General features: G+C 45.3%; 1 protein-coding gene across 1 annotated transcript in view; it reads left to right on the top strand.

Annotated features, from left to right (window-relative positions):
• aspg (asparaginase homolog (S. cerevisiae)) overlaps positions 1-13,650 on the top strand; it is a 160,409-nt gene that overhangs the window by 117,642 nt on the left and 29,117 nt on the right. The window contains exons 19-20 of the mRNA XM_080202112.1: positions 10,773-10,899; positions 12,226-12,340. Coding sequence (XP_080058238.1) covers positions 10,773-10,899; positions 12,226-12,340 — 242 coding nt within the window. The remainder of the gene's footprint in view (positions 1-10,772; positions 10,900-12,225; positions 12,341-13,650) is intronic.

The raw sequence follows: 13,650 nt of genomic DNA on the forward strand, positions 1-13,650 counted from the left end.
GGGTCATAACCTTTTAGAAATGATGTATTCCACAATTCCCAACCCCATCTTGCCCCCCCAATTTTACCTTGCGTGGGTTAGGGGTATGGGCAGTAAGCCCACACCTTATACTTTTGACCTAGCTGGCTTTGTTACAGGTCCTTGCCCCTCACAATTTGAGTGGAGTTGATCGGACTTGTGGTTCATAGCTCCTCAGAGGATTTGCAAACCTTTTGAAAGAAAACTTTAGAAGCTATTACCCATTCCATGCACATGTCTTCACGCCAACTCATAACCCTACTTCCACAATCCCTTATAACCTCCATGTCAACTCATGTCAAATCTATGTCTATTGACCTGGTATTCACAATGTAGAGAAGAATTCAGCCTATGGGAACTATTAAAAACACCCATTCATAATCATCTTTCAAAGAAACTGCTGTTGCCACAGCCCTGTAAAAGTAACAATCAACTGGGCTTTCAAAGACAGAAGGGGTGTGAGCTACAAAATATCTTTATCTTATACAAATAATCAGTGAGCCAGGAGCCGAAGAGACCACGGAAAAAGAGTATGCTCCAATTGATAAAGCTGCCGCTAAACTTCCTAGCTAAGTCAACACAAGGATTTAATCATTTATTGAAAACCTGGGCTCTCATCCAAGAATGTGGAATAAGGTGTGGCTGAGAACTCACACGTACGTTAAAAGATTAAGTTCTGTTGACTTGGCTGGGGAGATAATTGACATGATGTGGAGATGCCGGCGTTGGACTGGGGTAAACACAGTAAGAAGTCTGACAACACCAGGTTTAAGTCCAACCGATTTATTTGATAGTAAACTCACAAGCTTTCGCGGTTTCCCTCTTTGTCAGGTGAATGAAGAGTCTAAGGTGAACTTCATTCGCTAGCTCCTGTGATAACCTATGATCTGCATCTGGTTTGGTGGGTCTGATTCTATCCAGCACAGGATCCTGAAATGAAAATGATGCCCGATGGGGCCCATATTTCCCTGAGGCGGGTGAAGTGAGCTGGAAATATCCCACCTTGCAGTATTCTCCTTGTTACTGAAAATCTAACCCTGATTGATAGGCGGCACGATGGCACAGTGGTTAGCACTGCTGCCTCACAGCGCAAGGGACCCAGGTTCAATTCTGGCTTTGGGTGACTGTCTGTCTGTGTGGAGTTTGTACATTCTCCCTGTGTCTGCATCGGTTTCCTCCGGGTGCTCCAGTTCCCTCCCACAGTCCATAGGTGTGCAATTTAGGTTGATTGGCCATGCTAAATTACTCCTCAGTGTCAGGGGGGTTAGCAGGGTAAATATGTGGACTTACAGGGATAAGGCCTGAGTGAAATTGTGGTCGCTGCAGGCTCAAGTGGCCAAAAGGTCTCCTCCTGCAGTGTAGGCATTCTTGGATTCTAGGACTGGCTGACCACCAGCATCACAGCTGCTTTCACCATTGTTTACCTTGCACTTTCTTCCCTGACACCAACTTTAATCTTTAACTGTCAAGCCACCCAGATTTTCTGTCAGCAGAATTCAGAACAGGTGAAGGACCCCTTTTGCTTCTACATTTTCCCCATATTCACGACACTGACAATGTTCCAATTAACATAACAATCTCATTATGGGGCGATTCTCCCAAAAGTGTTGACTTGGCAGAAAAACTGCTCTAGATCACGCCCGTTTCTGACAAATCAGCTTCTCACCCAAATCTCCATATTCTGTGCAATGCAGAGGGCCCAATTGTGAATCTCATTAAAAACCTGGGTGGGGGTGGGGTGGGGGGGGTGGGGAGTGGGCGGGGTGTGGGGGTGGTGGGGTGGTGGGGGTGGTGGGGGGTGGGGGTGGTGGGGGGTGGGGGTGGGGAGGGTGGGGGTGGGGAGGGTGGGGTGGGGGGTGGGGGTGGGGAGGGTGGGGGTGGGTGGGGGGGTTGGAGGGGTGGGGTTGGGGGGGGTGGGGTTGGGGGGGTGGGGGGTGCGGGGGGGTGGGGGTGGTGGGGGGAGATGCTATTCACGCCAGAGTTTGACAGTTCTGGATCTCTGCGCAAAAGCAGTGGCCCCAATGTGTCAAATTCCAATTTGCTAGCCAGCTTCAACCCTGGCTAGCCCCAGTGCTGCCACTCCAGCCCCCACCCTGCCATGGCCTAATTGTGGCCCCCACAGCAATTCCCGGGCCAGCCCTGACCCCACCCCTCTATCCTGGAGTGCCTCGATGCACAGCCCACCCCCCCAGCTGTGGTGACCACCCACCCCCAACCCGCTCCAATCATGGCCCTCCCTCCATCCCAGGCTGATCCCAATGCAGAGTGGCAGCGGGATCCCCCACCAATCGTACTTAGACCCTGCTCACAATAGACTCTGCCCCCTTGGCACTGCCCGATGCCTGATGGGCAGTGCCAGGGGGTAGAGTTGGCACTTCCAAGATGCTCAAGCCCAGGGGTTACCACCACCCCCGCAGCCTGACCCCCTGGAGGGCCCTGATTACTGCCCCTTCATTCCAACAGGGTCTCCTGCTAGCTCCGGAATGTGGGGATCTGATCTGAACCCTGCCGGAATGAAGTACTCCTGGGAGATTCGGTCGGGATCTGAAAGATCACAATAATGAACTAATCTACATATTTAAAAAAGATTGACAAAATATTTAAATTACTTCCCTGCCTTCCCACTGGTTTCCTGCTCGGTCTGATCTGCGACTGCTCACCGGCTCTGGGAAACGTGCATACATTCCTCGTGCATGTGCAAATCCCCATTCAAGGTTGCAGACGCGCGTCTCCTGACCGGGCCCGCCGGAAAAGTGGTGGGCGCGAATGGGAGAATCACGGCATATATCTGTAACGCTGATAATGAATATGACAAGCACAGTGGCACAGTGGCTAGCACTGCTGCCTCACAGCACTAGAGACCTGAGTTCAATTCTGACCTCAGGTCACAGTCTTTGTGGAGTTTGCACTTTCTCCCCATATCAGCGTGGGTTTCCTCCGGGTGCTCCGGTTTCCTCCCACAGTCCAAGATGTGCGAGTTAGGTAGATTGGACATGCTAAATTGACCCTAGTTCCAGGGTAAGTATGTAAGGTTAAAGGGGGTTATGGGGAGAGGGCCTGAGTGGATTGTGATTGTGCAGATCTGATGAGTCAAATGGCCTCCTTCCGCACAATAGGGTTTTTACAAAAATGTTGTTCCTCTTCTGGCTAGATATGAAAGTAATCTCATGAATTTATGGTTAGTACTAAAAGTTTTTATCCTCATAATCTATAAATAAAATAACCATAAAAGTCTGTGTATTTACAACTGAAAAATATTAATTATACTTAATTATAGCATTAAATCACCTTGTTTAATTCATATAAAAGTCATAGAGCAAAAATACCATGCAGGTTGGTGTAACAAATTTCCAATATATAAACCTCAGCTGCTACTTTGGATTTGAATGTTGTTGTTTGTCCATCGTCATCGATGAGGACCTTGACACCATTAGTCATTTTGAGGCTGGTTGCAGTGTGTCTGAAGATGACTGATCAGGCCAATTCGGGCACGGAATGTCCTGGCACATATTGGACAGACTTGTGTAGACACTGTAGTTGTTGCGCTGGTGGCCCTGGACTTGTGCAGCTCGTGCTTAAGTTGTGCTTCAGCAATGCACTTTGCTTCGTAAGCTTGATAGCCTTTGTGGATGAGGCAGCGCCAGGTTGGGCAGTTTTGTGCCAATGTTTCCCAGGCGGTCGCGTCTATGTCAAGCAACTTCAGGGAGGCTTTGAGTGTGTCTTTGAAACGTTTCTTCTGCCCTCCATGCGAGCGTCTTCCAGCAGAGAGTTCCCCAAAAAGGAGCTGCTTGGGTATGATCTCATCTGACATACAGATGACATGACCTGCCCACCGGGTCTGCACTCTCATCAGCAGTGTGTGGACCGATGGTAGACTTGCTCTAGAGAGAACTTCAGTGCCTGGTACTTTGTCTTGCCATCTGATGTGTAATATTCTACGAAGGCAAGTCATGTGGAAATGATTGAGCTGTCTTGCATGCCTTCAATACACAGTCCATGTTTTACAGACATACAGGAGGGTTGTGAGTACCGCGGCGCTGTAGACCTTCAGTTTTGTAGCTGGGCTGATTCCTCGATGTTCCCATACAGTGGAGCGCAGTCTACCAAAAGCAGAACTTGCCTTTACTATTCTGCAGTTAACTTCTGTATCAATAACTACTGCTTGGGAGAGGGTGCTGCTAAGATAAGTGAACTGGTCCACTGCCTGTAGTTTCTGCCCTTTGATTGCGATTATGGGTTCTGTGTACGGTGCATGAGGAGTAGGCTGGTGCATGACTTTGGTCTTTTTAATGTTGATGGTGAGTCCAAAGTTGTCACAAGCTGTGGAAAATTTGTCCATACTGACTTGCATCTCTGGCTCTGAGCCAGTATACAGTGCGCAGTCATCAGCAAAGAGGAAATCTCTGAGAACAGTCTCTTTCACTTTGGTAATAGCTTGAAGTCTCCTCAGGTTGAAGTGCTTCCCATCCACTCTGTCCTTGAGGCTGATTCCAGCAACACTGTCCTGGAAGGCATCATTCAGCATGGCAGCAAACATCATGCTGAACAGTCTGGGTGCAAGCACGCAGCCCTGTTTGATGCCATTGGTGACTGGGAATGCCTCAGAGGATTCTCCACCATCCAGTACTCTGGCCATCATGCCATCATGGAACTGGCGTACCACCTGAATGAATTTGGGGGGGGCAGCCGAACTTTGACATTATCCTCCACAGGCCTTGTCAGCTTACACTGTTGAAGGCTTTCGCGAGATCAACAAAGGTTGTGTAGAGCTCGCGATTCTGCTCCTGACACTTCTGAAGTTGGTGCGCAGCAAAAATCATGTCAGTAGTCCCACGACCTTTCTGTGACTCTGGAAGCAGGCCCAGCTCCAGATGAGTGATCAGACAATTTAGTAGGATTCTTGCGAGGGTTTTTCCTGTGATGGAGAGAAGCGAGATTCCTCGATGATTGTCGCATACTTGACGATTGCCCTTCCTCTTGTAGAGGTCTACGATGGAAGCATCTTTAAATTCCTGAGGAATGGATCCTTGCTTCCAAAAGGAACAACTCGGCAAGCTTTTCGATAAGTACAGGACCAGCAGCTTTGTAGATCTCTGTGGATATGGCATCTGCTCCTGCGGCCTTGCCACTGGATAGCTGGCTGACAGCTTTCGTGACTTCAGCTACTACCAGTGGGTCATCCATGGCGCTGTTGATATCAACCTGGGGAATCCTGTCTATATTCTCATCGTTAATAGATGGCAGTCGGTTGAGGATGGCTTCAAAGTGTTCAACCCATCTCTGCAGGATCTGAGTCCTCTCTATAATGAGAGTTGTACCATCTGTACTCAAGAGGGGGGAGCTCCCGAGAGATTGAGGTCCATAGAGCATGTTGAGGGCTTCATAGAACTGTTTCAAGTCGCTTCTGTCAACCAACCCCTGTATTTCATCTGCCTTGGCACTCTGCCAGGCATCAGCACTGAGGATGACTGGCAATGTTTCAGGGATGCTGCCCATACATTTGCACTGAAGACACTCGGGCCCTCCACCCGCAAGCAGCATGACTGGTTCGATGAGAATGATGAGGAGATACAAGCTGGGGACAAAGGGTGGACAAACTGCCCTGAAAAGATGTGACATATTCCCCCACCAGAGGTACTACCTCTCCCTGACATCCCATATGTGCCATTTGGAATGTTATAAAACATAAGTTAGCAGACTGGGATATATGGCCAGTGGACTTCATTTCTTTTAGCTACAATACCAAGATGCAAAACGTACTGAAATTTTTTATGAATTGTCCCTTAGCTTCAATACCAGAAAAATATTTTGGCCACTTTGGACCAAAATGACTTCAGAATTGCTCAGTATAAAAGCCCAGATTGCATGTTGTCCAAATTTGGTGTTGGAGAACCTAATTGCCAGATGCTATGCAATCCAGCTAGTTTGCAAAGGAACAAATGGAGGATCTTTAACCTAATTTAACCTAACCAACCTCCTGGCAAATTGTTGGGGTTGAGCGCAATGCTGATTTCACACCCTGGGTGGAATGCCACCCAAGCTTGTAAGATCCCATCTGAGGCCAACGGAGAATGCCGTTCTGCGAGCCTTGCCCACTCCAATTCGGGGGCAGGCACGCTGGTAAGATTTCAGCCCCGTTGGCTTTTACTTTCCATTGAAGTTAATGGAACATTATATTAATTAGGATATTAAAGTCATGTTCCATCCAATCCTGTGGGTTTCTCACCCATTGAACCAGGTTTGAATGACCAGCACTGAGGCTTACCTGTCTATTAGTGATTAGAGGAATCACTTTGTTAATAATTCATTTGTACGTATCTCATGTTGTAGCAACATCCATGACTTCTACTGTTAGAAAATAGAAGGAATTTTAAGTAATTAATGTTTTTATTTGTGGGAATTGGAAGTAAGGCATAGCTTCGAGAAAGCTTAATTTTGTGTTTCTGGATATGGTGCGTGCAAGTCTGTACATTGGTTAAGATATCTGCATTGTAATGAGGGTTACATGAAAACAAACAGTGTTTCAAGGCTGCTGCTGAGACAGCAAAAGCATTGAAGCAAAAACAGAAAATGCTGGAAAATCTCAGCAGACCTGACAGCACCTGTGGAGAGAGAATAAAGCCAACATTTTGAGTCCAGATGACCCTTCGTCAGAGCCCTTGAATCGGTTGTAACCAGATAACCCAGAAGAAAGTCATTTGCATGGGAACTTCCAGAACAAGGAAGACATGAATTCAGACTGCCAAGGGCAGGTCCCATGCTAAAGAACAAAAAGTTCTTTGGAAACCAGGGAATGGGACAGTTGAAAGTTCCAGGAAAACTTTGAAGTTAAAGGAACAAAGAATACGGGTCTGAACAAGGTGCTGTTTGGTGAAGTTTAAATAAGAATCAGAATGTATCTCCCAGTTCAAGACCGAGCTGCAAGGTACATATTTGGTGAAGTAACTATGTGAGAAGCCAGACATCTGAGATGATCTGAAGGTTGTTGACTCATTAGTGCAGGCCTCTAAATCAGTAATGTTCTTTGTCATGGCTGAGTACCTGAGAGTCTCTGTGGGAGGCAAAGCTTGAATGCAATTGGTGATCCAGGGCAGAGGAATACTCAAAGGAGAGATTAAAACCCTGGACGTGGATCCTGGGTGAAGGCATCTGAATGTTTTTTGTAATATGATTCCAAACCATATTTTTTGAGAGTAGAAATTGGAAATCCCTGTGTGAAAGCCAGAGTTCATTGAGAGCAGTTAACTCACAGTGTGACAAGCATCTGGGGGTAATTGAAGATAAATCTGTAGCAGCTGTATTGGGCGGCATCTGCCACTTGGTTTCAGAGTGGGATAGGGGTGGTATCTGATCACCAATTAGGTATATATGGACTGACTACTTATTGAGAACTTTAAAGTATAAGATTGATTTTGTAACTTGTGTTAATTGTTGCAATTCTGTAATGGAATAATTTGGATAATGGAGTAGTGTAACATAGTTAATCTTTTGTTTAGTAAATGTTTTGTTCTGTTGTCAAAAGATTGTTGGCGCCATTATTCTGTTCATCTATGTATCTAAACAAAAAGTTAAAGCTAGAGTCTACAAGTGCCACCTGGGAATTTGACTTGTCCAGTAGTGACATCAGTCAGGACTGTAAAGTTACACAATTAGCAATGTTTCATTCCAGGGTGTTATGATGGCCATGGGGGATTGTCAACAGATCTCCCATGAGCCTCATAGATTATGAATTGCCCTCTTAGGCAAATGGAAGCTGGTCCAAAAGGGAAGGAGCACTGTGGGGGGGGGAGGGGGGGGAGTGCGATAAAACTAGCTGGCTCCAATCAGGCTGGCAGTTGAAGGATTTGGAGCTGACCTGCACTCTATCGTATTCCAAACACACTATAAGTAAACCGTGATTGGCAATGGAAGATTGGCCTTGGTAAGGTTATTACAGTGCAGAAACGTGAGTTTGCACTAAATTCTGACATTAAGACGTAGATGAGACACTTGCACTTTCGCTCCTAAAGCTTGGCTTCAGATTAGGTTCCAAAATAAGTTTCTTCCTCTTTCAGATGTTGTGAGTTTACTGTGTTCATGTGAATTGCTGATTTGATGTGAATGTCCAAAAAGGTTCAAAGAGGAAGTGATTTATTGGCAAGTTTGGTGAAACAGAATGTGATGGGATTTTATGGTGCCTATAAAGAGTGGGAAATGTAGAGTGTGGTGTGACTTAATTAGGCAACATGTCGAAGGCAGTGAGAAAGTCACCTGTGTGTTTGTGGCATGTACCTCACACTGGCTTGTGGCAGGATCAAACTTGTAATACCTATCAAACCATGAACACTCACTAATGCATGTCATACCTTCTAGATAAAATAAGCAGTGGACAGGAATCCCATGGTGCCCTGTTTATGTTTCGTTGAAAGATTGCGTGCATCAGTTGGTTTTGTGCAGTTGTGTGTAAAGTCAATGGCTTCCCTTGTTTTCACTTAACGGCATGAGGAAAGGGAGTAGGAAAATGGCAGCTTGTATGGAGGTTCCTCACCGTCAAGGGTGAGTCAGTGGTGAGGGGTGCGGAGTGCAGTTGTAGGCAGGGAAAAGTGAAGTGGGAAGGGCTTGATGTGCAATGTGTGGTGGAAGGACGGGGGGTGGGAACAGTTACTCAAGGTAAGGAAGTCTGGGGCCAAAATGGAAGTGTTAATACTGTGCAAAACTGGGTCCATCTGAGTCTATTGGCTAGCAGAGTCCTTACAGGGCTTTGAGTTCACCTACAACATTTCAATTATTCCTGCTGAGAATGATCTTGGACATTGTCCTTTACAATGCAGAGAAGGGAGTGCCAGTTGAGGCAGAGAGTGGGGGTCAATGGGTGCTATTCGGATTGGCGGTTGGTGCCTAGTGGAGTGCCCCAGGGGTCGGTGCTGGGGCCTCAGCTATTCACCATTTATATAGATGATCTGGAGGAGGGAACCGAGTGTATGGTGTCAAAATTTGCTGATGACACCAAGATTGGTGGAATGGCAAATTGTGCGGAGGGTGTGGAGAGTCTGCAGAAGGATCTAGATAGGCTGGGCGAATGGGCCAGGAACTGGCAAGTGGAATTTAATGTTGGCAAATGTGAGGTTGTCCACTTTGGTAGGAATAATGGTAGGAAGGACTATTACTTACGTGGCGAAAAACTGCAGCATGTGACGGTGCAGAGGGACCTCGGGGTCCTTGTGCATGAGTCGCAAAAACCCAGCCTGCAGGTGCAGCAGGTGGTCAGGAAGGCGAATGGGATGCTGGCCTTCATAGCGAGGGGGATTGAATATAAAAGTAGGGAGGTCTTGCTGCAGCTGTATAGGGCACTGGTGAGGCTGCAGCTGGAGTACTGTGTGCAGTTTTGGTCGCCGCACTTAGGCAAGGATATTTTGGCCTTGGAGGGAGTGCAGAGGAGGTTTACTAGGCTGATTCCGGAGTTGAGGGGGTTGAACTATGAGGAGAGGCTGAATAAAGTAGGCTTGTACTCGTTAGAGTTTAGAAGAATGAGGGGAGATCTCATTGAGACGTATAAGATGTTGAATGGAATGGATAGGATAGAGGTGGAGAGGCTTTTCCTGCTCAGAAAAGACAGTAGGACTAGAGGGCACAGCCTCAGGATAAAGGGGGGGTGGTTTAGAATGGAGCTGAGGAGGAACTTCTTCACTCAAAGGGTGGTGAATCTCTGGAATTCTCTGCCCGTTGAAGCAGTGGAGGCTGCCTCGCTAAATATTTTTAAGACGCGGGTTGATAGGTTTTTGATAGGCAAGGGGATTAAGGGTTATGGGGAGAGGGCGGGAATGTGGAACTGAGCCACGACAGATCAGCCATGATCTTATTGAATGGCGGGGCAGGCTCGAGGGGCTAGGTGGCCTACTCCTGCTCCTATTTCTTATGTTCTTATGTTCTGCAAGTTCAGTCTTGTCCCACAGAATGGCAAAGACACACTGGCCATGAACATGAACATTCAAAAAAGATTGAATGCAAAAACACAACATTGCTTCTTTCTTTTAAAGGAAATATGCTAACATGTGGCAACTGTAGGATTTGCCAACGCATTTAGTTCCCTGAATAAACTAGTCTCAAATAACAATACTGCACGCATGAATAAAGTGAAACCAATGTCACATGAAATATTTACAGGTCAAATTTAATCTTGAAAAAAATCCAAGTCACTTTTGTGACCTCAAGACCAATGTTAATGGCAATGGAGTTGGACAGGAAAATTCTGATGGTGATGCAGGGCCTTCCTGTTTTATCCAGATGCTCTGTTATAGCCCCATAGCTGCAGCACTGTCAACTCTTAGTGAGTTTCACCAATGAAAAGCATTCCCTGCCATTGAATCATGTATTTCCCATGCTTGCAGCCTACACTTAGAATTTAAATTGTAATTACATGGGAAACAGGAGGAAGCGTAGGTTACATTGTCGAGAAGAGCATGCTGTTGAAGAAATCTCCCCCCTCCCACCCCCCGTGCGCGCGTGTGCACACACACACACACACACACACCTTTTAATGTTTGGGTTTTTGTGCAATTTGAATTAAAGCTACTTGAAAATTACACACCCTAATCACTATTAGTATCTATTGTAAAGTTTTGTATGAATTTTATCAAGAATCTTTATAAATGCTCAAAAACTAAATGTGTGTGTGTGCGTGTGTGTCAGTCAGGAGTAAATGCTTCTAAAGGAGGCAGGTTTGACCAATGCCTTTTGTTGCTGATGTTTATTTGATTTGTTTCCTTTGTTTTTAGGATATGGACCAAAAGCGAATGCCCTGGTCAAAACCCTTAAAAAAATGCCAGGCCTGCATGATGAAGATTATGCCCAAAAATCCAAGCTTTATAAAATGTGTCCATCAAAAAATACTTTGGTTCTTCCGTAAGTAGTTTTTCTTTCCTGACTGCTATCAAACTCCGGAAATACTAAATTTTAGAAATGCACAGGGGACAAATCTGTGTTCTGGGTTGTATAATGTTGAACTGGATTTCAATCCAAATCCAATGCCTTTCAGACAAAGTGATTTTCCGGCTTGATATTATACTCAGCTTGGCTTGGCTCCTGGCATTATTGTTTCCCAATCACAAGGAGCCATGTCTAAGACCTACACCAGGACATGAATCCTGGCTGACACTTCAGTATGGAGGAAGTGCTCTATTGTTAGAATTGGCATCCTGCGAATGAAACATGAGATTTTAATATAATTTAAGGCACGTTTCAGTTTTAAAAGAAGAGCAGGAAATTCATTTGGTGCCAGGCAATTAGTCTTCCTCTGCTGACATCACCAGAAATAGAAGGTGTGTCAGGAACACTCATGCTATAAATGCAGTTTGACTGTGTGGTCCCACAGCTCCTGCTGACTCAGCAATCTGCTTCCCAAGCTAAGTACAAAACTGCTAGTTTTCTGTGTGAGACACCCAGGCAAATGAAAGCAGAAGTCTGAACTTGCCAGTGCTCCTCCATGACAATGTGGTATAGTTTCAGATGTTCCCAACAGAAATGTTTTTTTTCATCAACAGAACTCTTTGATTTGATGTTTCACATGGATAATTTATGTCTCTAATGGATAGAATTGCCCTCTCTCCAGACTCCTTGCTTCACAAAAGAACTCTCATGTTTACAAAGCTCTTTTCAACATCTTTTCATCTGTAAATTACACAAATAATTTGGATCTATTACTTAAATAATCTTAGACATCAATGCTCTCCCTAAACCTCAACAATGAGTCGTCCATTGTTTAAGTTTCTCTCCATCAACCTGGGTCTTATTGAATAAATACAGGCTAGCTTTTAAATCTAATCAACTCAGGCCTTGCAATTATATCAGAGTTGTTAACAGTCTTTCAATCCTGTGTTTCCATTGGCCTTACATTTAAAAAGAAATTCAAAGTCACAAACAAAAATTGTACTTTTAAAACGTATGAATTATGAAAATGTGTTTGTAAGGGGATGATTGCTGGATTATGTTGGCAAAGGAATTAGATATATTTCACACATATTGTCAAGGGTGCCTTGTTACTTGTGCAAAACACAGGGAAAGTTTATTTACTGACCTTTTTGTTGGTTTTAAATGTTTTCCATGGTGAAAATGAAGATCTTGTTTCTCTAATTTTGTTGATTTAAAAGTTTAGTTAATCGCCTGTGTCTTGATGTTGAGTAGGTTTGAAACCTGTTGAAAATGAAAACCTTGCTTTTTTGTTTTGCTTAGTGAAATCCCTGAATTGAAGAAAAGGATTGTATATATAATCATTGAGTATTCACCTTTGCTGGACTCATGTTGCATGACCAGAGAGGAATGGGCTAAAATTGCAGTTGATATCAAGGTAGGCTAAAACTTTTGTCAAGTATCACGTGGTGCCTGCAGATAACCATGGCAGTCATGTATGCAAAGACCTGACATGTCTGGTATGGGGGACTGTATCTTGCGCAGGATTTCTTGTTGTTGGACCAGAATTGTAGGCAAAATCTGGATCCATCAATTTCTGCTTCTGTTCCATTCTTCTCTGGAACCCTGGTCAAGGGAGCTGCTTCATCCTTCAGTCACAGCCTTGCTGGAGTCATTTAGAGGCAGGGTGAGTGTTGGTGGTGGATTGTGTTCTCAGACTTCTCTGGGAATTCTATTCCAGTACACCGCTCTTAGATGCAGTAGATCCCATGACTGAAGATAGAGGCCTGAGGTCTGCACTGGGCTAACGGCCCCAAAGATATATTTCACCACGAGGGTAACCTATCCCAGAAAGCTCAATAGGCCCTAAGGTCAGCGTGAAACCAGTAATTCTGGACGTTAGATTTTTATCTGTGTTGATTACAGCAAAGCTGCAGGACCATGAAATCATCAAAGATTTTGAAATTCAGGTACTTCAGTTTTACCTTTGTACCCAGAACATCCTGTTCCATCTTTAATGTCAAATGTCAGGGGTTGGGAATTCTGCAAGTAACTCAAATCCTGACTCCTCAAACCCTGTCCACCATCTCGCAAGGCACAAGCTAGAAGTGTAATGGAATACTCTCCACTTGCCTGGATGAGTGCAACTCCAACAAGTTGAAGTTAAAATTTATTTATTAGTCACAAGTAGGCTTACCTTCACACTGCAATGGAGTTATTGTGAAAATCCCCTAGTCGCCAACTCTGGTGGCTGTTCGGGTACACTGAGGGAGAATTTAGCATGCCAATACGCCTAATCTGCACATCTTTGGACTGTGGGGGGAAACTGGAACACCAGGAGGAAACCCACACAGACATGGGGAGAATGTGCAAACTCCAAACAGACAGTGATCCAAGCCGGGAATTGAACCCAGGTCCCTGGTGCAGTGAGGTGGCAGTGCTAACTGCAGTGCCACTGTGTCGCCCCTGACAACCACAGGTGGGGGGAAACCTCTACACTCAAGAATTGCGACACCATCCAGGACAAAGCATCCTCCTTGGTTGAAACCCAATTGACCACCTTAAATATTAATTTCCTCCACCACCGCACACAGAGGCACCAGTCAGTATCATCTACAAGATGTACTGCAGCAACTTGTCACAGGTCCTTTGACAGCACTTTCCAAACATGCAACCACTACCACATAGAAAAACAAAGGGCAGCACCACTTGCAAGATCCCCTCCAAGCCATACAGTGTCCTGACTTG

Source organism: Carcharhinus amblyrhynchos, chromosome 14 (assembly GCF_965287045.1).
Source record: "Carcharhinus amblyrhynchos chromosome 14, sCarAmb.v2.hapA, whole genome shotgun sequence".
NCBI classification, from domain to species: Eukaryota; Metazoa; Chordata; class Chondrichthyes; order Carcharhiniformes; family Carcharhinidae; genus Carcharhinus; species Carcharhinus amblyrhynchos.